Consider the following 25,845-nt stretch of genomic DNA (forward strand, 5'->3'; position numbering starts at 1 on the left):
TGGCTTTTCTTTTTAGAAATGATGTGTTTCCTATCAAAATTTAGTTAAGTGAAGAAAGTTTCAGGCTGATTTACAAGTCAAGTATTAAGTAAATAATGGTGCAGAGAGTATATGAAGTAGTATGTGAATGGCTTAGATCTGCTCTAAGAATGTGGGTCTAGGCTCAAATCACACTCACCACTTCCTACTTATGTAGCCCTGAGCTCTGTGCACATAAGCCCTGCAAACCTGAGTTTCCTTATGAGTAGAATGGATACAACAGCACTGCACTTACCTGAGGAAGGTTTCACAACATAATGGGGGTAATGTTCTTTGCACAGCACCGAGTACTGGACAAATGTTATCTGCTAATATTATACCTTGAGACATCCCATTTTGTACCACAAAATGGTGCTTTTTTAAATAGGTGTTTTCTGCACCTGTCACTTTGCATCCAGCCCTCTGAGGGGTGACCTGATCAATTTGGCTGCAGTCATCCATTTAGCTGACTTGCTTGGATAAGGGTTTGCTGTGATGCCTGGGGATCTGTTCTCTTGCTCTTACCCTGGCCCTCTGTCAAAAGGTGGACCTATCCTTGTCGTCAAACTTAAGAATCTTGCCTAACACACATGACCTTGTATCATAAGCCTTTCCCCGTGTCTTTCAAAATTCTTGGAAAACCCCATTTTCAAAGGTGGCTGAGGATCCCAGCATGTGGTTGCCTAGTCCATTGTTCAGTTAACCCATCGTTCTGTTGGGCATTCTGGGTTAGCAAAGGATCAGTGGATGTGAAGCCACAGGTGTCAGAATCTGGGGTAGGAAAGGTGTCAACAGCTCTCTGCAAGCAGTATCCCCTGTGGAAGAGGGGCTGCAGGTACCAGGGGCTGGGGGTCAAACCTGTCCTCTTGACTAGTGTGTTACCATTGCTCCTGACTGATGACAGTGGTCAATGCTTCACACAAGTCTACAAGCAGGTTCTTTTGTTATCACCATTGGACAAAGAGGAACTAAGGATTTGAGAGAGTTGTCCATACCCAGCTCCTCAGTGATGGAGCTGAACTCCACATGTATCTGCTTCCAGAGCACTAACCACTGCCTCTTCCTGCCAAGGTCCAGGAAGAAGGGCCTCTCACAACTGTGGTGAGGCAGGCTCAGCACATCAGGGAATGAGGTGGTAAGGGAGGGGGCCCTGCCAGTTAGCCAAGAATCTCAGATTCCCAGCCCAAAGGAGCTTGCCTCCCTCCAGATGGGAACAAAAAGAACCCTCGTCAGTCTGTGAGTGGGCCAGAGATGGAGATGGGCGAGCTGGTCTGCTTCGTGTTGGGGGAAGAGGGGACAGGTATGGTTTCAACCCTTGTACAGTCAGGGGAAGCATGTCAGTCCATGAACTCCTCCTAGGACAAGGAGCAGGGGCTGCTTTCTGCCCCCCTGCACTCCCATGCATGCATACACAGAGACGACTCTTGGGCAGTTCCATAGCACTGGGATAGGGCTTAAGGCGACCTTCCTCTTCTCACCTCTTGATTTGCTTTCCTGGGGAGCCCCCACTAGGGAACAGGTGAGAGTTTTCTGCATGGGGTTCAAGGACTCTCTGGGCCATCTTTTTAAAAGGAAAACCTGGTCATGTTACTCCCCTGGCTAACCTATGTATCAGAAAAATATAATGACCATATCTCAATTTACGACTTCACATGTGGCTGTTCAGGCTGAGGTTAGAAGAGATAATTAAGAAAAAGTGCCAGTCAAATGAAATTTAAAAAGATCTGTTCAGTAATTGTGCAGGTGGTACAAAGAAAAGACAATGTGTCACGATGGTGGGAAGCAAAAGGCTGAAGCTGGGACAACACTGCTCTAAAGGTAGTGGAGTGTGAACCTGACTTGGATGGAAACCAGGCTCCTGGCATGTCCATTGCTCTAATTTCGTTAAAGTGCTTATTTAACCATAGCAGCCAAAGAACATAAATACCAAGTAATATCATCCCTATGGACCACAAAATGGTTACTGCCACCATGTCCCCTTCATAGCAACTTGCCACCTCCTGCACCCAGCCTAGGTGGCAGTGCAGTCTGTCACTGTGTGTGCCTGCCTGCCCTAGACAGGGCAGATCCAATCCACGGACCTCTGGGAAATCATGTGGAGCTTGAGATGCTTGTTCTCATGGAAAGACGTTGGGCTGCGGGTGGCACTGGGATGACCCATTAGAGCCCCTCTTTCCCCAAATGTGGAAGAACTAAATAAACCAAAGAGTAGTTCTGGGAACAGAGTGCTGGGAATATAGCCAGGTAAGGGGGAAAGCATGACCCTCTCTCCCGAGGCAGGGCTGGCCTCACACGCAGAGCTGGTTCTAGCATATCCACCCCCCGCCCCACCCTTTTCTGAGCCCTTTCCATCTAGTGTTTCTTTTCCATGTTGTTCTGAACTCCCAAGGCAGTGGCCTACCAAGGCCTGCCCTAATCTCTTTGTTCCAAAATTACCTACTCCACCCTCTCAACTATCCCCAGAATTTAAAACAAACTTACAATTCCCTTAGTGCCATAGGTTTAATGCAGCATTAGGAAAGGAATATTAATTTGTACCCCATCACCTTCCAAGATAAAGGGAATACGTAGTTGAGAGTCAGAGACCCCTTTTCTTTGTGTCTCACTGGGTTCCTGTAAGAAGTAACGGATTTTAGAGGGTCCTCAGATTGGGGTGAGTCAAGATTGGCTTAGAAAACCATCAAAGATGTAAGACCTGTGGAGAACTGCACAGACTTGTGTAGATTTCCACAGACTCACACAAACCTGGGTAGGCACATGTAGACCTAATCAGACCTGCCTGGACTATTACTATTCTAACAAAACAAAACAAAGCAGAGCCCTCTAGAAACACAGTAGAAGGGCCTCTTTCCTTCCTGTTTTCCTTGTCACTATGGCAGGTTGTGAAGTTATCTTGTGCATTTGGCCCTTGACTATTAATTACGTGATGCATTACCTTGTATTTGGGGATGGTCTTCAGAAGTTCTTTCACTGGGACATCTGTGCCGACCACACCCAGAAGAATGCCTTTCGATCTCTGTTGAAAAGAAACATTAAACAATACCAACAATAGTATGTTAATTTGGTAGAAGAAATAGAACCTCCTGAAAAGCCACATACCATATATCACTGTCTGGTGCCTTCTTCAAACTGAGAGAGATTGAAGATTAACCTGGATCTCTATGAGGGAACCTCTTCTATTCCCCATCCGCTACCCAAAATATTCCTAGGCAAGAATGGTAGCTTCTCAGGCCAAACATTACCTACTATATATCCCTCAACACACACCCATACCAAGACACCCTAAAAACCATTTTCTTCTCTCTCCTGAAAATCAAGAATCTTAAGAAGCTAAGGACTTATGATCATTAATCAGTTTCTCTTATGGAAACTTTTTATAGGAAACACTTAACATGTTAACTACTTTCTCAATTTACACTGCCATCTGGTGCCCATGAGAGAGAGACTAAATAGCCAGAGAAAGATGCAATAACCCTAACACATTTTTAGCAGCAAGTTGGAATCAAGGACTAAGGGGAAGGAATAGGCCTCCAGGGTCCCAGGTCCCAAGGTCAATGTGGTGTACTAAACTTTCTAATGTCAGAAAGGGCCTTCTAGAAGAAAATACACATTGTTGTTGTCTGTTGTTTCCCCCCAATTCAAGTGTCCCCAGAACCTCAGGCTGTGTTATTTGGAAATAGGGCCTTTGTAGATGTAATTAATTAAGGATCTCAAGGTAAAATCATCCTGGATGTAGGATGGGGCTTATATCCAATGATCTGTGTCGTTATAAGAAAAGAGGACAGAGAGATAAGGAGAGAAGAAGGCCATGTGAAGACAGAGGTGGAGATTGGAGTTATGCTGCCACAAACCAAGGAACTTCTGGGGTCACTGGAAGAGGCAAGGAAGGAGTCTTCCCTAGAACTGACTCCTTGATTTTGGACTTCTAGCCTCTGGAATTGTGAGAATTCATTTCTATTGTTGTAAGCCATCCCGTTTGGGGCACTTTGTTGCCACAGCCCTGGGAATCTAATTCAAGGCTGGTACCTATAAATCAGAGAGAGGTTAACCCACCACAATCAAGGATTCTTTCTGGGGGTTTCCTTCCCCTGGTCATTTAAACACTTAAATTTTGGAAAACTGCTACAAACTGTAAAATGATGCCTGCTTGAATTCCTCTCATCTATTCTTTTTTCTCTGGCTGTGCCGGCTCTTAGTTGCGCCATGAAGGATCTAGTTCCCTGATCAGGGATCAAACCTGGGGCCCCTGCATTGGGAGCACGGACCCCTAACCACTGGACCACCAGGGAAGTCTCATCTCTCATCTATTCTTGATTTCATGATGCTACCAGCAGGATTAAAAGTGAGGAAAAATTATACACCCTCCATCCTTAAATTAAATGAGTAAATAAAGAGCAACAAAGCTTGAGTCAGAGGGGGTCTGAGATAACAACCCTCCTAGCATCAAGTAGGAAATCCAGTCACTGTACTCACAGTTTCGTTCTGCTTACTAAACACAGGCATGGCGACCGTGGTCATCAGGACGGGGCCCTGATCATTGGCAAGCTGGATGGAGACAGAAAAGCCAGTTACCTGAGAATGATCTGGGATAAACAGTGCTGGAGGCCATACCCTTTGACTATCTCATCCTTTCCTGACCAGGGGCTGTTGGGAATGGACCAGGGTCCACTTGAGCCTTTATAGCGTAGGTGGGAGTGCAACATTCCTCCACCCTGACTTGTAGGTGAAGATCCCAGCCCCTCCTCCCCAGCAGAGGAAACAACGTCAGTTACCATCAGTCACTCCAGTTGATCTGTTTACTGCATTCAGCTATTTGAGTTCAAATAAAGCCCTGTTTTAATCTCAGTGATTCATTTTATTTTATTACTACAGACTGATTTTACTGTTTTACTTTGCAGACTTTTATGTTCAATATGTGCAATATTAATGCTTCTCCTTAATCTGGAAATTGAGGATCAGAAAGCATGAGCATAAGGGGTTTTATGAGTTGCCCCTGCTGGAACCAATGGAATCTGGAAGCATTTATTCTCCCCAAGGTAGCTGAGTCATGGCCTTTTTGAACTTCTGCATATCTCTGTATGCCAGTCCCAGATGGAAAACAAACAAAATAAAAAAAATAATTTGATCAGCTCATCTTTAGATCACTGGTAAGAAGCTGAACATCCCTCCCGGAAGGACAACCCCTGAAATTTGGCACATAATACACTTCTGTAACTCACTGAATTGCATACAAATGCATTGAGACCACCATCACATCCGTCCTTCACAACAGTGTTAGGAGAAAGGCAGGAACCCCTACTCTGCCCCATTAACAAATGGGGAAACTGAGTCCTGGACCACAGTAGGCTTTGGTCCAAGACAAACCTTGCTCTAATTCTCAGCTTTGAATCTTTATGAACTGCATTATCTAAGCCTTCATGTCCTCATATGAAATAATGCCAACTATTCCCCAGCACTGTTGCCATGAAGATAAAATGTGAAACTGCCCAGCAAGGTACCTGGCATCTGCAGGTGCTCAAAAGATGCTAGTTTCCTTTCCCTGCCTTCAAGGTCACATGGCTAGCAAGTAGCAGAGTCTCCAGTAAGATCAAAGCATGTGGCACTGCGGATAGAGACCAAAATTGGCAAGTCTGGTGGGAGAGGTTTACTTCCTGGTTTCACAGCCCATTCAAGCTTCAAATGAAGCAATCTGTGAATAAGAATCCACTATCTTCAGTCTAGAGTGTTTTCTGATGTTTGGGCACTTCTCTGTCACTTTAATTCCATACAAAAAGCAGGTGTTGCTCCCTCAGTCTTCTTGGGAAAAGGCATTATAAAGAGAAGATCCTAAAATTTAGAGGTCCCCATGGACTGAGGTCCCCACAGACTGACTGGCCTCCTGAGAAAAGGTCATTAAACTCAGTCAATCTTCTACCAGTCTTGTTCTTCCAATAGGTTATTTGAGCAATAGGACCTCATTACTTGTAATGTGGTACACAGAATGGCAGTACCTCTGGCACCTGAGTGCCCTAGAAATGCATAATCCCAAGCCCTCTCTCGATTCTCTGAATCTGAATCTTCATTTCAATAGTTAGTATGCATATTAAAATCCAAGAAGCACTGTTAAAAGGCAATGCTTTCCACCATCAATAACCATGATAGTTAAAGAGAAACTTACATGCGTTGGGAAAACTCCTAACAGAGATAGAGGAGGCCATGTTTTTATTAGTTTTACCTCTATATCAAGATGGGCCTATATTCCTCCATGACAAGCAAAACAACACAAGAATCTCAAGATCCCTCAAGGACTGGGAATTCATGATGTGAAGGTTAATTTTATGTGGCAACTTGGTTAGGCAACGGTGCCAGCTGTTTGATCAAACACCAGTCTAGATGTTGTTGTGAATGTATTTTTTAGATGCGATTAACATTTAAATCAGTTGGTTTTAGAGATGGCCAAAATGGTGGAGTAGGAAGACCCAGAGCTTGCCTCCTCCAAAGGACACACCAAAATTACAACTACTTACAGAGCAACTATCTATGAGAATAAACTAAAGATAGCAGAAAAGATTTTCCACAACGAAAGACATAAAGGAGGAACCACAACGAGATGGATAGGAAGGGTGGAGACGTGGTAAAAGTCAAGACCCATACCTCCAGGCCAGCAACCTACAAACAGGAGGAATATCACAATCGCAGAGGTCCTCCCCGAGGAGCCAGTGGTCTGAGCTCCACAGCAGGCTCCTCATCCCAGGGATCCTACACTGGGAAGACAAGACCCCAGAACGTCTGGCTTTGAAAACCAGCAGGGCTTATGTTTAGGGGAGCCATAGAGTTACAGGACATGGAGGCTCTGCTCTTAAAGAGTGCTCGCAAAATCTCACACTTTCCAGGTCCCAGCACAGAGGCAGTAGTTTAAAAGAAGCCTAGGTCAGACCCATTTGCTGACCTTGGAGAGCTTCCTGGAGAGGCAGCAGGCAATTGGGACTCCCCCTGCAGATAGAGATGCTGGCAGCAACCATTTTCAGGAGCTTGTTCCACAACAACACTGGCAGTGGCAAGCCCCGTTTTGGAATCCTCCCTCTAGCCTAGAGCAACAGGGACCCAGCCCCACCCAACAGTGAGCTGGTAGCACCCTGAGCACCTTGGGGCTGTGCAGAGAGCCACATGCAGGGATAGAGCTGGAGGGATCATGCTCCCTCATTTCAAACTATACTACAAAAGGTACAGTCATGAAAATATTATGGTACCGGCACACAAAAAAAGACACATAGATCAATGGAACAGAATAGAGAGCCCAGAAATGAAACCACACTTATATGGGTTCATTATATGAATAATTATATGGGCAATTAATCTATGACAAAGGAGGCAAGACTATACAATGGGGAAAAGACAGCCTTTTCAATAAATGGTATTAGGGAAACTGGACAGCTACATGCAAAAGAATCAAACTGGACAGTCTCACATCATATACAAAAGTAGACTAAAAATGAGTTAAAGACTTAAATGTAAGACCTGAAATCATAAAACTCCTAGACAAAAAACAGGCAGTATGGTTTTTGACATTGGTCTTAGCAATTTTTTTTGGATGTGTTTCCTCAGGCAAGAAAAACAAAAGCAAAAATAAACAAATGGGACTCATCAAACTAAAAAGCTTTTACAGAGCAAAATAAACTATCAACAAAAAAGAAAAGGCAGCCTACTGAATGGGAGGAGATACTTGCAAATTCTATATCCAATAAGGCATTAATTTCCAAAATATACAAATAACACATACACTCAACATCAAATAAACAAACAACCAGACTGAAGAATGGGCACAGGACCTGAATAGACATTTTCCCAAATTAGACAAACAGATGGACAACAGGCACATGAAAAGATGCTCAGCATCGCTATTACAGAAATGTAAATCAAAACCACAATGAGGTATCACCTCATCCCTGTTAGTGAATGGTTATTATCAAAAAGATAACAAATAACAAGTGTTGGTGAGGATGTGAAGAAAAGGGAACCCTTGGGCACTGTTGGGGTTGTAAGTTGGTGCCGCCACTGTGAACAACAGTATGGAGGCTCATCAAAAAAATAAAAATAGAACTGCCGGGAATTCCCTAGCGGTCCAGTGATTAGGACTCCATGCGTTCACTGCTGAGGGCTCAGGTACAGTCCCTGATCTGGGAACTAAGATCCCACAAGTCACGTAGCACAGCCAAAAAATAAATAAATAAATAAAAATAGAACTGCCATATCATCCAGCAATTTCACTTCTGGGTAATTACCTGAAGAAAATAAAAATACTAATTCGAAAAGAGATATGCACACCAATGTTCATTGCAACGTTATTTACAATAGCCAAGATATGGAAGCAAACTAATTGTCCATTGAGAGATGAATGGATAAAGAAGATGTGATATATACACACAATGGAATATTAGTCAGCCATTAAAAAAACCTTGCCATTTGTGACAACATGGATGGATCTACAGAGTATTATATTAAGTGAAATAAGTCAGAGAAAGACAAATACTGTATGATCTCACTTATATGTAGAATCTAAAAAACAAAACAAGCAAACAAAATAAAATAAAAACAGACTCACAGAAACAACAAACAGATGGTTGCCAGAGTGGGGGGCGGGTGGGAGCGAAATAGGTGAAGGGGCTGAAGAGATACAAACCTCCAGCTATAAAATAAATAAGCCACGGGGATATAATACACAACATAAGGAATATGGTCAGTAACATAATAATTTGTACAGGGACAGATGGTTACTAGACATAGTGATGATCATTTCATAATGTTTGCAAATCACTATGTAGCACATCTGAAACTAAGATAATGTTATACGTCAACTATATTTCAATAAAAAATTAGACTTTGATAAAGCAGATTATCCTACATAATCTGGGTGTGTTTTTTCCAATCAGTTCAAGGCCTTAAGAGAAAAAAGGGTTCCCCAAGGAAGAAGAAATTCTGCTTCCAGACTGCCTTCAGACCCAAGACTGTAAAATTCCATCCTGCTGGAATTTCTAGCCTACCAACCTGCCCTACAGTTTTTCAGATGCGTCAGCCCCCCACATTCATGTGAGGCAATTGCTTAAAATAAATCTCTCTCTCTCTCTCCCTCCCTCCCTCTCTCCCTCCCTCCCTCTGTGTGTGTGTATGTGTGTGGGTGTGTGTATACTTACCTTACATTTAAGAAAAAAAATACATATATATCTCATATGGTTCTCTTTCTCTGGAGAATCCTGAGTAATACACATTGTAATCATGTAATCTATTATTTGGGACAGCCTTATTTTGGTGTTAGTATAAATAAACAAACTTGATGTATCATATTAAGAACCAAATAATATTAACTATGAGATGATGCTGACAGTTATTGTTGCCAGGAACCAAACCAACTGGTATATAACAGTTTGTGGAACCATGGTTCCAACATCTTGCTAAAAATACTTAAAGTATACTATGGCCATCAATGGGGGCATGCAAGGCCATTTTCAAAGGCAGAACCAACCCACGATAAACATCTCCCTCAGAATCAGAAATCTTCCCATATTCTGACTCCTTGATTAATCCTTAATGCTACAAAGAAAACTGAGTTGAGCTGATCCATAACCCTGGGCAACTTCCACTTTGCAACTCAAATCAAAATTTCAAGCAATGCCAACATGTATCACGGATAAAATCAAAACATACCATTGACAATAATGAGAAATGAAGCTTTTTTCCTGTAAACAGTAAAAATCAGTTATAAATCACTGGTACTTGTCCTGGCATAAATACAAGATCACGGGAAACTAACTTCCAAATATTAAGGCCAGAATATAGTAACAACTTCACTCAGGGGCTAATTCCAAATATAATTACTGCATCGTTACTTAAAATTTTCAAAAAACCCATAATATTACATTTGTACAGAAACCACTCATTTTTAACCAACCCCAGGTAAACAAGGGAAATGCAGTGAACTCAGTCTAGCCACTGCTATGAGCTCACATGTTCCTCTTTCAGGGACAATTCTGGCCCAGATTTGCACTGGCTTGGCCAGAACCCTAACCTGTAGCCTTTCTGATGTTATACCAGCTCATCAGTATGGCCATGAGGGCTGGCAGCACTCTGGAAATATGACTTGCACAACATGAAGATGCTCTTCTGCACCCACCAGATCCATCTTTCCCACTTTCCACTGGGTCTGGGTTCTGTGAATCTTAAACATTTTGTGGAGAGTGAACATCAAATTGAAAGTTAATTTGCACAGTAAGCACTTTACGATTGAAAGGCATTCTGTACTCCTGCCATAGGAAATAGCAGCTGGTGGCAAAAGGTTTTTTTTTTTTTTAAGACCACCAAGCAGGAGTTACGCAGTAAACCACAGCCAGACACCCTCTGTCCCCACACTACAGTAGGGGGTCCCTGCTTTCCTGTGGCTCCCTAACCTGTAGTAGCCACTGAGGCAAGAGCACTGCTTATGATTCATAGACATGGCTTCCAAGAAAAACTCAGAAATAGAGTCAACATTCATTTTCCAAGGGTAGGAGTGGGAGGGGGGGTGGTCACGATGGTCCATCTGGGCAAAATCCCATTAACTTAAGTCCAAGTGGGAATCCTAAAATGAACTGCCATTCAATTACACTTGCCCAGGCTTTGAACAGGCCTCTGAAATGCTTGGTTGTGGTGTTCTGCTGTATAATAAGTGTATATTATTCCATATCCTTCATTTCCTATGCTACATAATGGAGACCATTCTGGTATCAAAGGAAATGATGAATAATAATACCAAACATCTGGTTTATAAAACACAAACTTGCTCAACAGATTGACTGCTTCCTGTCAGCTTCCCAAGTTAATCATGCATGTGGGCTCATATGAATATGCATTTGTGAGGTACATGCAGTGATGCCAGGCCTCTCCTCCTAATGCCTGATTAGTTTCCCACCAGTGGCACTAGCTCGATGCAGGCAGCTCTAGGGTGTGGCCCCAGATACGATAACAGAACCAGATTTGTGGTCTATCAATTTTGCTGCAGGTCTAGTCATTATTATTCATTGATTCCCTTGATAAACATTCCTTGAGCATCAGCTATGTGCCAAGTTCCATGCCATGTGCTGGGAAGACAACCAGGAATAAGACATAGGTCTTAGTGGGGACAGGAAAGCTAATGAGGCAAATGGGGAAGAGCTGGCTGGGGCGGGTACACTAGCTCTCGATACGTGAGCAGAAGGTGATCTTCTTTATGACCAGCCTTAACTAAAATAAAAATGTCCAGCATTTACTGATATCTTTCAGGGCTTATAGGACAAATGCAGAAGCTTTCTGAGAACCAGTTTAACAGCACTAGGAACAAGTTCCCTGCCGCACAGCAATTTCATCACTTACTCTATACTTAAAAATATTTACAAATGGAACAATGCAGGGGAGACCTTTTTAAAAAATTGCCCGGCACTTTTCTTTTCCTTCTTTTGCAAATATCAACCCCTTCCTTTAGGGAAATCTTCTTCACCCCTTCCATTCACAAGGTTTTCTTGACAGTTAACCTCTCCCATCCTGCATGTGTGGCTGGGTATCCAACCCAGGCTGTGCCAACCACAGCACTACACACACACACACACACACACACACACACATACATATACATATATACATACACACAAAAATACACACAAACTCTGCCCAGGCCATAATGATTGGTTTATTAATTAGACACATGATTCAAAATGGGCTATTTGGGGATTTTTCCTTTTTTCCATCTGGAGCAAATAGGAAAAACTCTCTACACTCCTTTGTGTGTGGTTTTAGGAATGTAAGCCTGACAACTATGTCCCCTCCTCACAGAGAAGCAATTGAGAAAATAAAGTCAACCCAGAGAGATGAGGAGAGATGAGAGAGTGTGAGTGTGTGTGTGTGTGTGTGTGTGTGATGAGGGAAAAGCAGAAGGAGAAGGAGGGAGGAACGGGGAGAGGGAGGGAAGGTACCAGTCCTGAATGCCTTCATCCCTAAGATCAACTCCATCCATGCTTTCTTCTATTGGGTTAGTTGAGGCAGTAAGTTTTTTCTCTTTGTCCAAATGAACATGGATTGGATTTGTGACTTTTGGAGGACATCTGCTATGTTGCCTTCTTTCATATCTCCAATCAGAGGAAGTTTGCCAGGGCCAGTGGCAGAATGCTCTGTTTATTCTACAGCTGGAGACCCCTGGTGGTGAGTGCCAAGCCCCAGAGAAAGGAGGCAAGCAGGACTCCTGGCCCTGAGGAGGCATCTGAGTGAGTTAAGGGCAGCAGGCTTGGAAGCCCGTTTGAGGGCTGCCAGGTAGTTTTCAGCAGAGCCTCCTGCCAGATGTGTTCAGCCCTGGAGGCTGGGACTCAATGAGAAGGTTGTGCACAAATGGGGAACTCAGCTTAGGAAGAGAATGGCTCTAAGCCAAGAATAAAGGCCAACTCACTAACTCTCTGCAAATATATTTCTTCTATACTTTGCTCCTCCTATGTTTGTATGTTTTTCTTTTCTTATTAAAGTTGATCAGCATATTGAGTACATTAATAGAGTATATCATATAAATATATAACAATACATAAACATTTGATATATGTTTATGTAATTTGTGAGTACACAGCTGCATTTCTTCTGTGTCTTCCTTCCAACACCTGGTATGAACACTAAATCGCACTCCAGCAAAAGACACTACCACCATCTAGAGGCAGTCAGGGTGAACTGCAGGCACAAGGTCCTGGGTGATAAGCCATTTCCAGATTATGGGCCTTACCAATAAAAATGTATTTAAACTGTAACCAATGTCACTTAGTTCCCCACTGAACTGAAATACAGATAGGCGATATCAACTATTCCTTCTGTCAATAACCTTTGGTGGAAAGATGCAGCTGTGTACATTTTTAAATACCAGATGAAACATTTTGAAAGGAGAACCACTGTTTCTTTAAAGTGTTCAGGATCTTAGAATGTGATGAGGGCATGCAGGAAAAGGGGGGTTCTTTCACACCTACTTTCTCAAACACAGATTTAACAGAAGGGAAGCCAACTCCTTGGCATTCTCTCCTTTCTACATGAGCTCAAGTTTACAAATGACCTCGGAATCCCCCAGGGGCCATTCTCTGGCTAACACATGATGAGGGGCAATGTGGGTGGGACAGATGGCACCCATGTTCTCCAGTGTTCACACTCCATGGTGAGGGGAGAGCTGGAGAGTAGAAAGTCATCAGAATAACACTCTGTACAAATTAGTTGGTGAGACAGCACTAAGGAGAATAGCAAGGAAACACAGATCTAGAAAAGAGGGCATGTGCAGAGTATGTGGCTATGTAGAGATCACCACCCCCCCACCCCAACCCTCTGGTCACACACACAGAAAAGACACAGAAAAGATCCCTGGACCTTTCCACCTATTCCCAGATCAAAAAAAGTGCTCTGTACCTACTCCTTTTCAATGTCTGCCTACTTCCCCTCCCCCAAATCTCCCTCTCCTTCTACCATTACAACATCCCTTATCCTCAGTACTGGACAGAAGTATCAGGGCAAGAATATAGTAAGAACCATACTCAATGATCTGTTTTAACTTTTTGTACTGGGTATATGCAGAAGGACCTTTTCTCTGGAGACACATATAGACACACTTCAGAGGTAGAAAACAAGTGAGACCCACTGAGACATGGAAACTAAATCCTATTGGTGCATTTTATGCCTGAAGAGGGAGCACAGTATCAACACTGTCTGCTTGGCTAATGTTAACGTTATCTGACTCTGGCTGTGAATTTTACTCTCACATTACTTAGACTGCCACAGCTATTAGTGATAATCATGAAATTTGCTGGCTATTTCAATAGTGGTTAGTTTTAAATGAGAGGATTTACATACACAGGCACATTTAAAAATTCATTTTCTCAATAATCTAAGAAGTCATTTTGAAATGAGAAGGGAAAGCAAGAATAGCTTGCTTCGGTGATAAAGCCACAAGATTCCTAAATCACTATTGGCTCTGTGTGTGTGTGTGTATCTTTGATTAAGTGTTTTTAAAAATTTTGTCTCTTTTCTGTATGATTATTTCAATAATAAGAACATCCCATAAATTCTCACTTACAGAAAACATAAATAAAACCACCCAGTAACATATGCTTGCAATGAATATTAATGCCTTAAAAATAAATAAATATAAACAAACAAATATATAACAGTAATCCTATTTTTAAAATCCCTTTTTGCATAAAGATCAAAAAGTCCTTTAAACAAACCATGGTAACACTTTGACATGGAAATGCTATCAGAATAAAGTTTTTATATTCTGGGTTAAACATATTATATTTGATTATCAGTATTTTGGATGTTCTTCATAACAAGAGATTTAGAAAAAGCAGGCATTATTATTTTTAATTGAGGAGTTGATTCTTTCAATGTAAGCAATATGAATTACCTGTGTTTTATGATACTACTCAGATGAACTGCTTTCCTTTTTAAAATCTAGACAAATTAAGAACACCAACCATTGTTTAGATTCCCATTTTGTACTGGCATTTTTCAATATTTTTGCAAGATGCCTGAACCCTGAATAATTTAAGGCATTAAGAAAGTAGCAGTGGAGGGACTTCCCTGGTGGCACAGTGGTTAAGAATCCACCTGCCAATGTAGGGGACACAGGTTCGAGCCCTGGTCCAGGAAGATCCCACATGCCACGGAGCAACTAAGCCCGTGTGCCACAACTACTGAGCCTGCGCTCTAGAGCCCGTGAGCCACAACTACTGAGCCTGAGTGCCACAACTACCGAAGCCCGCGCGCCTAGAGCCCGTGCTCCGCAACAAGAGAAGCCACCACAGTGAGAAGCCAGCGCACCTCAACGAAGAGTAGCCCTTGCTTGCCGCAACTAGAGAAAGCCCGCACGCGCCAACAAAGACCCAACACAGCCAAAAATAAATAAATAAAATAAATTTATAAAAAAAAGAAAGTAGCAGTAGAGAATAAGAATAATAAAGAAGAAGTAAACCTTCCAAGTAACATTTCTCCCTTGCTTTGCATTTGACTGTCTTGGTAAAGTGTCGTCACTCAGTCCTTGAGAATGCTACATAAATGACACTTTGCTTTTAGCCAAAACTTTTCCTCTTTTTATTGAATCATTATTACTTGCATCTGAGATTTGGAAATCCTGAATTCTTATGAGATTCACTGTATTTTAGGTTGTCTAAATGTAAAAGTAATCAGATTTCCCTCTTTGAACTTTAACTGCATCTTGTATGAACTAAATTGTTGTATTTGTTTGTTCTCTCTTTCTCTTTTTAACAACCTAAAGACAACTTTGTGAATGATACTGCTAGATGATGTTAGATCATCTGGATGAGAATCTCAAAATAACTTTCTTCTAATAAAGTTGTTATTATTCAGGAAAATTTTTATGTTGTTTCTTTTTCTCCCAGTGTTTCAAAGATCTAAGTCATTAAGCAGGGAATACATTTTATGGGTAAATATCTAGACAGAGGGAGGATGCTGTCTTTGACCAGGGACACATATATAAGCAAACCCATGGACGAGAGAATATTACAGATTAACATATCTGAAAGTTGTCTTAGGGAACTGCTTTATTAGTGTACAACATGCTTACTTCAGGAATGCCCCAAAATAAGGACAATAGGAATTATTATGGGGCACTGGATTTTGGCCAATATTCATGATCAGCTATGACACATAACTGACCCCCCACTGTGGCCAAAGATTTATATTTTCACAAACTATGGTTTAGACGCCTCCCAAATAGATGCCTGAAAACAGTGCCAACAGTCAGGGCTTCGGGGCCCTGGGACGAAACCTTTCCCTTGTTTAAAGACCCCCTGAAATGCTGCTTCCTCCATAAAACCTTCCCTAACAAAGTGGAAATGGGAACCATATGTTCTCAAACTTCACTACAAAGATAATCATATTTACTCTACAACCTAAGATACAATCTAGGACCAAATTTGCGCAAACTGTTAATACAGCTAAGTCACTGAACACTGTGGCTGGAAGAAAAGCTGGGGATTCTGCAGAGCCTGTGAACTCCAAGGGCAGAAGTGGGAATGGTTCCTCCTTTTATCCATAGCATTTAGCACAGAGCCTGGTACTTAAGAAGCACTCAGCAAATGATCCTTGAATGAATTTATTCTAATCCTGTCCTTTTATTTACTTTATAAATGAGGCTCAGAGAGGAAGAGGAGTCACAGAGAACTGGTACCAGAATCTGGACAAGACTCCAGGGCTACCGCTGTCCATTTTATGTTGTGCATCCTCTACTTGCTCTTGGCTCCTTCTCTTAGTGTCCTTCTTTGTGTATCTTGCCTGTGCCAGTGAGGTCAAACGTAGACTGTAACGAGAGTCTGGGAGGCTGGTACCTACGTGCAGCTGCTGCTGATAGGGGCAAAAGGTTTATGATGTCACAGAGGTAAAGGAAAAGGACTTAAAACAAAAACTGCTTAGTTGAACACTATGATTTCCTTGGAAAGCAGCACAGAGAGAAGAAATGAGCTACAGAAGCAAAGAGACCTGAAATATTCCTGAACAGGTTACTCACTTCTTGAGTCATTTGTATTTATCCATCCTTCCATTCATTCATTCTTCTATCTGTCCATCCACCCATCCACTCAGCCATATTCTATTTCCAAACATGTTTTGCTATTACCAAACATTGCTTTAAACATTTAACATCTATATAGCTTTAAATTTAACCCTGTAAAATGTCTATACCCATCTTACAGATGAATCAATTAAAGATAAAGGAGCAAAGTACCTTGCTCTAGGTCACAGAGGGCAGCAGGGTGGGGGGTTTGAGCCTTGGCCTACCTGACACTAGAGCCCCTGTCCAAATCATTCTGCCCTCAGCCTCCTGTTTTAGGGGTACAAAGACAAATGTCATGTTTTGCCTTAAGGATCTTGGAATGAAGTAAAAGAGGCAACCAAGCAAAGCATCCCTAAAATAGGAATATCTCCAAGAGTTTTGGGGAGAATTAAATAGAATTGTAGATGCAAAGCATCTAATACAGTGCCTGACACATCCAACAAGTGCAGCTGTTCTCATAAAGACCATTCTAGGCTAAGCTTCTCTGAAATCCATCCACTGCTCTACCAAATTTGAACTTCATCCATCTCTGCATTCAAATTACATATACAAAATAAAAAAATACTTCTCCTTTATTCCATGATATAGACAATATGCTTTAGAAAGCAGTTGGGGGTGGTGGTAATCGTAAATATTAAAGAAGGTTGGGAAGGATGCACGTTGGGAAGGAAATTGTTGGAGAGGAAGGGGGTCAGAAAAGAAAGGACAGATGCTTCAGAAGCACCCGGCCAAATCATCTAATGTGTCCCAGGCCTGGGCAAACATGGATGGGTCCAATCCAAGCACACAGGGCTCATGATTCAGCAAGTGGTTCAATTCCATGAGTCATTTCTGGAAAAAGAAAGTCCATACCATGGCATTAGTCCTTTGCCTGACATTTTTCTACCTCATGAAACTAGGCTAGGTTTTCCAAAACCCTTCCAGTTAATCTGAAGGGATAAACATCTAACTTTCTGCTTTTGGACTTCTCAGTAGTGTTGCTGTACACGATTGCACAACTGCTCCAGTTTGCCCCAGAGGGTCATTTCAGTTGAATCCTTTGGCATGTGATGCCTGGAAGCTTGCACAGAGCCGTGCCTCCAGTTCTCATGGAACTGGGCTACATTTGGGTTTGTAATCAATATATATCCATTAATTGGGGGTCTGACCTGGGAATAATGTGACTGGAAAAAAGATCAGGCAGCTGAGCTATAACCAGATCAACAAATACATGACGTTAGTACAAAAAACTGAAAAGGCAGACCAATTTTCCAATTTTAATGTGCAGAAACAATAAACGTAGACAAATTCTGTTGATGAAAATTAGAATTGTTTGTATCAAAAAAATTATGCCAAAAAAAGTGAAGAAAGGAAAGGCAATGCCTATGAGTATATAGTGCAAGTGTATGTTTTCTCTTGAGTAATTCATGAGAGTTACCCACTACATCTGCCACTCAGGAAATTCCCTCCTGTGAGGACCTATATAGTCAGATTAAAATCACTGATGGTTATTTGCCATTGATTTGATATAGATTTGACTTATATTTTGACAGAGATTTAGTTTTCAAATTAGTCACTGAATTATATTGATTTTGCTTAGTCCTGTGTTGAAATGTTGTTCATTGTGTATTCTCTCTCCCTCTCTCCTTTGAGCTAGTGGAAACATAGTAACACAGTCAGAAAAAATTGTATTTCTGGCTCAAGTTCACACATTCTAGGTTGCTTAATTCTTTACTTCATTAAGCTATTCCATGCAGCTGTCCTTTAAACGGTACTCTTTTCCAGGGTCTTGACCAATAAACTGTAGATTCATATACTGCTTTTTCAGGAAACACATCTAGTGTGTCAAGTGATGGATACAGGTGTTCTAAATCTATCAGTAAATACAGAGGGGGGCCTCAAAATAGCAATCCAGTTATTTGAGTTCAATATTGCCTGAGGATCAATAAGAATGACCTACAGAATTGCATCTAGAAGCAAGGAAATCAGAACATCGGGTGTCCTGTAATACCCTCTTCAAGACTGTCCCAGGCTTAACATGGGTTATGCTGACATTAGTGCCACAATACCCCCATTCATTGGGCTTTTTGAAAGAACTTTTCTCAATCCTCTGCCTTCCCTTCTATACGGAAGGAAGAAGGGTATATAAATTTCTTTGGTGCGGGTGGGGGGTGGGGAGATGTAAGAACAAGTTAAGTTTTAAAATTCCACTGTTTTTATTTAGATTTTTTTTGACTTTCAAAAGAAAAGGCAATTTCATTTTAGCAATATTATGAGTAGAGTTTGTATTGTTTTAACACCTCAAGAGAGTCATATTTTATAGTTGTGCTTAATTTAAATAAATAGTAGAAGACATTCACATATCTTAACTAAATGAGAATTTTTTGAAAGAAGACTTTAAATTTCTAAGACACTGAAAAGTAAGTCTGGGACTAGAAAGCATTGATATATTAGGGATTTTTAAATCAATTCTTAGTTTTTGACTTTACAACATCTAGCCTTTTTTTTTAAAGAACACATTATACCAGTGTTTCAAAACCATTTCTGCTTTATTTGTATCAAATGTGTCTCCTTTAAGGTACAATGGACTAGCATGATCAGTACTATTTCGTTGAGTTAAGCATTCATCGTGGGTGGGGCTTGGCAAGTGCTGCTCATGTACTTCTCGGTTGTCACCTTGCTCTTTTCCTTATTATAAAATAGTACAGGACTTCCCTGGTGGCGCAGTGGTTAAGAATCCACCTGCCAGTGCAGGGGACACAGGTTCGAGCCCTGGTCTGGGAAGATCCCACATGCCGCGGAGCAACTAAGCCTGTGCGCCACAACTACTGAGCCTGTGCTCTAGAGCCCACGAGCCACAACTACTGAGCCCACGAGCCACAACTACTGAAGCCCACGCGCCTAGAGCCCGTGCTCTGCAACAAGAGAAGCCACCGCAATGAGAAGCCCGTGCACCGCAACGAAGAGTAGCCCCTGCTCACCACAACTAGAGAAAGCCCACGTGCAGCAACAAAGACCCAATGCAGCCAAAAATAAATAAATAAATTAAAAAAGAAATAGTACATAATGCTACAGAAGTTCAAATACATATAAAATGGGTACAAATTGAACATTTTTTTCCAGATACACAAGTAGACACACATTATGAGGTTGTTTAAAATTAACAAATTTTTTCTCTTAAATAAGAAATGCAAATAGCATCCTGCTTCCAAAATGGAGCTCCCTGGTCCCCCATCAGCCCATATAGGGGTTCAGCCAGAGCCCCTGTGCACTGTTCTGCTGGTCATCCCGCCATCAGGAAGCCATACGCTTTGAATCTGAGGGTCTTGCATTCATTTATTTATGGTCTCAAACACACAGTTGAACAGGGCCAATGGGAAAGGGACTGGCCAAGATTCACACGGCTGTGAACCTTGCAAAGTTCACCTCCTTTCTCAGCAGCAGGGCAGCTTGTCTGGAATGCCACAGATACACTCATATGGAACTACTGCAAAGAATAAAACGTTTGGTTCTGTAATCACCATTATGGTGGACCAATATGTTGTAACTCAGATTTCCACAGAATCCATCACACTGACCATGGGGGGAGCTAAAGTGACTGGACTTGCTCCGCTTTCTATTTCCCTTGCCTGATTCACAAAATAAATCTACTAATTTAAGATGCAGTTATCATCTTTTGGACTCTGAGGATAGTCAATCTTAACAGCCCCAGCTTGGGAACGCATATAAAAGATGTCTGTATGGGTTCCTATAAAACAGTAAATGATGAGGAAGAAAACAGGAGTATCAAAACAAAATATAATAATTTACACAGAAAGCCAGTCAAGGTAAAAGCAAATGAGTCATAAACCAGATCCAAATGTAAATAGTTATCACCTCCCCATTTTGCACTTCATTTGCATCGATTTAGCTGGTTATATAACTGTAATGAAACACTAAAATCACTAGACCTACAGTTCTCTGAAATCAGCAGCTTTGCAAACTTTCAAATTTCTGTTTTCAATGACAAGTCAACATTTCAAAGTGCAGAAGTTAAAAAAGACAAGGAATGATAAATGATGCCCCACAATTGCTGAAATCTGATTACAGTGAGATAAGAGCTGGCCAAATTCTGCTTGCATGAGTCTATACCTAAAGAAAAAGAAAAAGAAAAAGAAAAGAAAAGTCTTTAGATAAATGACTGCTTCCATTTATTCCTCCTAAATATAATATAAACAAGGAAACAAAGAAAATGCAAATGGATTCAGGATCCCATTTACACTTAGGGGGAGAAATTAATAAAACAGTTCCATCCTGAAAGAAAAACCAAAAATCGACACTTTTTTAAGAAGCTAATTTATGCACTCCTGAGTCCTCATACAAGTTAAGCAGCACAGAATATCACAGCAGGCATAGAACAACAGATCTCAAGCCCTGCTGTGTTTGTTCAAGAAGGCAAGTTAAGCTATTCCTAACAGGAAACAAAACACACGGTCTGGCTATTAAACAGGGATCGTTTTGCCATACTGTGCAGCCCTGAATCCATCAATTGCTGTTCCAAACAGGATTAGAGATGTGGTTTTCTTTAACTATGGTTTTGAGAAAAATGCTTATGCCTGCTCAGAATTTTCAGGCTGATATTAACTAATATAGTGCCAGGCAAGACACAGAGTACCTTCAAAACTTTCAAGACACTGTCTTTGACAAATTCCAAAGCTGTTTGAAGACAGCACAAAATGAAGGGGAGGGGAAAACCTGTGTGTGGAAAAGTTAACCATGTGAACAGCCAAATTTGGAATACCCCAAAGAGTATTTTTTCCTTTAAGTATTCAAGGCTCCATGCTATAGTGATTAATCACACAGTGAACAACTGATGTTTAGTTCCCATAGACAGAACCTACATGGATGAATACGTAGTACGAAAACTGGACTATTTTTGTGACTACTGAACATACATTTGCAAAGGCTTTGGGTAATTCTGTTATTATTATAAAATGGAATCTCCCAGCCATTTTTGTAGAAGTCAAGTACCACGTAAGGGAAAAAAGGCAAACCTTTCTTACATATGGACCTCTCTTCATTGTTGAACTCAAGAACAATCAATCCAATGGAGAAAGTGGTTCAATTTTCACTAAAAAGAACAGTTTTGTGATGGCCTGAAGGCATCAGGTCTGTATTGCTACATGTTTTTTTTAACCAAGATTCAGGACACTGCCTATGTATTTGGTGAAAATATTTATTGGTCAAGTGTATAACCAGTTAGTACTACCCCTATTTTGTATTAAGGGTTGAAATTTATAGAGTCTAGAAATTATCTCAGAGGTGCTTAAGAATCACAGGAAAAAAAAAACTTTTTTTTTTGTTTTTTTTGTTTTTGTGCAAACCATTGTTCTAGAAAATAGCCAAAAGGGCTAAAAGAGAAGTTTTGGAAAACCCTCAAATTATTAGCATCACGAAAATGATAATTTATAGACAACAATCATTAATGACTGCTACACATAAGAGGGATACCCAAATGGGACGTTTTTAGTTGTAGATCAGCCAAGAGATTAAAATAAGCATGTTTACAGAGACATAACTATTTAAAATATTTATAGAGAAAACAGTTGCAGATGATACAAAGAGAGATTCCAACAAAAACATAGCACAAATGCAGACACCATATGGTGCAATGTATGCACTCATGACCTCATGTGAAAAGCTGGCCAAAGACAGAGCAGCTGGAGCTACCTCCCTTTTACCCCCAGAACAACAAACTCTTGGGTTTGGAAGGGACTCATTATAATCATGGCCATGGATGGGTGAAATCTATGGGTAATGTCAAAGGCTTTGGGAAGAAATCTCTCAAAACAATTGTTTCTGAAAGCCTTTGCTTTGTTGGGATTTCAAGTCCAGTCTCCATTTCTTTCTGACTCCATGTAGGAGGTACAGGCAGGTGATACACAGAGTTTTTAATGAACCAAGGGAAGCATCACATTCCTTCTAGGCTCTTTTGACATCTCCTGATTATTCATTAGGCTTGAGTCAGGACCACAAAACACTATGGAGGTCCCAGACCACCGCATCACGTCTGACTGCACTCTTCATCTGCTCTAAAGCACTGGGGGCCAAGCTGAGCAAATGGTAATAGGAACTCTAAATTTTGTGAGTTCCAGCATATGTCAGGCTCTGTGGTAGGTGCAAGTAAGAGAAATAACTCTCATGACAAAACTACAAAGTTAGTCTCTCGTTCTTGTTGAATAACGAGAGGTTAAGTGACAGAGATGTTAAGTGACTTGCTCATGGTCACAAACAGATAAAGGCTAGAATGGAACCCACCATCTTCTTTTGCTGGTCAAGCAGCAAGACAATATATTTGAGGGGAATTGATAATTGTAAGAACCTTAACATTCTAGCAAAAGCCTTTGGTAACATTGGGGAGGGGAAGGGAAGGAACATGAGGGGCAGGGATGCTCATACATCAACAATTGAGACTAGTGGTCCTGAGGGAGAATGCCTTCAATCAGCAATGTGCCTCTCCTCAACCCTCCTCATCTTCCAGCCCGGATACCTGAGGTTTATAGTCAAACTCCTTCTCCAAAGAGCTGAATTTCCCAGAAACTATCCAAAGAATTCTGAAATCATTTCACACACGGCTCTTAATTTTTTGTTTAAGGTAAATACCTTTCTCTATTATAACAGAAGACCATTTGTAGCCATAGTGAGGAATGGGAGGCAGGGTGATTCTTTGTCATCTAGGGTTGCAGAACAAACCTGCTGGGCAGTCAAACATCTTTGGGACACAGGAAAAGCCCCTGGAGCATCTTCCTCACTTCTGAACTTTCAATGATCATGATAATAAGCTTCACTTTTCAGGCATGTGATGTGAGTCAAGATAAGATATGATGATAGAAGAAAAGAGTGTGATGAGCTAAGTGCTATTGAAGAATCATACGGCCCAGCAACATTTGTTCTTACCATATTCTGTGTTGGTTTGTTTTAAAATTTGTTTTAAATTCCATGGCTGATGGCACCTCAAATTCATGAGGAATCTTTTACAAGCGAATGCTTTTGTCTATGGATCAGTGGAAATTTGATGAATAAGTACTAGTAAGTTAAGGCCAGTCCATTTTTAGGCACTGAGTTTAAGTCGCTTTGCAAAGAAATTTCAAATGTGGGCAGTTAAGCAAGCATGACCTATCAAAGATGCCGAGCCTTCCAGATAATGTGGAATTCTGACCATATATTTACCCTGGAAGCTGTTGCTCTACTCAAATACTTTAACTTTTAATGAAGTGTTCAGCCCTTTTGTGATGGCACTGAAGTGTAATCAAACATTACCACAAGCCAAGTCACACACTAGCATGTCTTGCCTTGTTTAAATATCTCAAATATATTTGAGTAATTGTGTAATGATTTCTGGGCCTCTGGTTGTCCATATGGTCTGAACAGACTGTCTTTCGTAGAGCAGTTGTGATATCTCTCTTAGTGAGAAAAAACCAAATCATCTCTGATTTGGAGAGCTTAGGAGGTACTGCTTAAATTTCAGGGTGGCGCCCTACCTCAACTCTTGAAATGAAACCAACTCACATCTGGGCCCCAGAAATTACTCTTATCTTCTGAAAATCTTGCTTGTGTTTGTGAAATACACAAGAACAATGCAGCAGGCATCACGTGACATGTTTTCTGCCATAACTGTCCTTAGGATGCAGTGACATGCCATGGGAATGATACAGCAAAGCCAGCACTGCAACCACATGGAATCTTTCTGGACAGAGAACATTCTAGATGGTGGCACCAGATCATCTCAGACAGATAATGAGGACCAGTGAAAGGGTCTGACCATTGGCAAGAACTCTGCTTTAATGCTCTCTGGGTGGTATGCGTGTTGAGACAAGCAAAGCAGCTGTTGATTTTGCAATTAATGAAACCAAAGGTGAGTTTCAGGGATTTGGATTAAGAGCCCAGAATCTAAACATGGTTACTGGGCTTAATTAATTATTCATATTATCTGTCTCCCTAGGAAAGTATCCCAGGGAAGATCTGGAATGCTATGTTGGAAGGAATGTGCCAAACTTACTCTTGACCTATTATTTGAGAATTCTTAGCAAAATGGTTGGGCATAGATTCATCCCCAAACCACTGGCCACCATACGGCTCTCTGGTGGGACTAAGTTGGCAAGGGGCTAGTGGACAGCTAAGTCTGTTGGCCTTTCTGTTCCTGCCCAACTTCAGGCTCCCGAAGTCCTAAGAGGAAAACCATTTCACTGGTCATGAACAGTGCCGAATGCACAAGACCATGGAGGCATGCACAATTCGTGAGTTCTGGGGATGACTGGAATGTGATGGAAAAGAGTTTACCTTTTGTGCCTGAGGGAGCTGAAAAATAAGGGGGAAAAAAGAAGAAAAAACAATCATTATATAAGAAGTCAAGATTAACTGTAAAACTTCATTTGGCTGTCATCGGCAAATGGAAAGACCAAAACGGGGAGAAAAAGAGGAAAATAAAAACTAAAGCCTAGTCACTTCCCCATATAAAGCTATGGTGCTGGGACTTCCCTGGTGGTCCAGTGGTAAAGAATCTGCCTTACAATGCAAGAGACTCGGGTTTGATCCCTGGTCAGGGAACTAAGATGCCAAATGCCGAGGGGTAACTAACCCCGCACGCCACAACTACTGAGCTTGCGCACCTCAACTAGAGCCCGCGTGCTGCAAACGACAGAGCCCATGCACCTGGAATCTGTGTGCCACAACTACAGAGCCCACGCGCCCTGGAGCCTGCACACCACAACTAGAGAAGAGAAAACCCACACACCACAACTAGAGAGAAGCCCGTGCACCACAACGAAGACCCTGTGCACAGCAACAAAAGACCCCACATGCCTAAACAAAGATCCCATGTGCCACAACTAAGACACAACACGGCCAAAAATAAATAAATAAGTAAAAAATAAATCTTAAAGAAAAAAAGTTATGGTGCTGATTATTCCACCTGCTATCTGAATCTGCTGAATCTGTAGAGTCAACAGATAATCTGTGAGTTTGACAGTGTATGTTTTGGGTAGTTCTGGACCTGCAAAGCTGGACCTGAGCTTATTCTGTCCAGTGGCCCAAAGCACACATTATGAAGGCTGAGTTCTTTCTTCCTGTATGCCAACAGTTCCCCAATGCGGAGGACTGTCTGAAGACATGTGGGGCTGCCAAAACTGGGGGCAGTGGAGGGAGCAAAAGCTATTGGCCTCTAGCAGGTGGAGGCCAGGGAAGCTGCTAAACATCTTACAATGCACAGGACAGCCCCCACTACCAAGAATTATCCTGCC

At 41.5% G+C, this 25,845-nt stretch overlaps 1 protein-coding gene across 1 annotated transcript in view; it reads right to left on the minus strand.

Moving 5' to 3' along the window:
• CACNA2D3 (calcium voltage-gated channel auxiliary subunit alpha2delta 3) overlaps positions 1-25,845 on the minus strand; it is a 774,181-nt gene that overhangs the window by 201,637 nt on the left and 546,699 nt on the right. Inside the window, exons 14-16 of the mRNA XM_057555140.1 lie at positions 24,887-24,904; positions 4,492-4,563; positions 2,954-3,034 (exon numbers count right to left, since the gene is read on the minus strand). Coding sequence (XP_057411123.1) covers positions 2,954-3,034; positions 4,492-4,563; positions 24,887-24,904 — 171 coding nt within the window. The remainder of the gene's footprint in view (positions 1-2,953; positions 3,035-4,491; positions 4,564-24,886; positions 24,905-25,845) is intronic.

The sequence above is a fragment of the Balaenoptera acutorostrata genome, chromosome 10 (genome assembly GCF_949987535.1).
Source record: "Balaenoptera acutorostrata chromosome 10, mBalAcu1.1, whole genome shotgun sequence".
Classification (NCBI taxonomy): Eukaryota; Metazoa; Chordata; class Mammalia; order Artiodactyla; family Balaenopteridae; genus Balaenoptera; species Balaenoptera acutorostrata.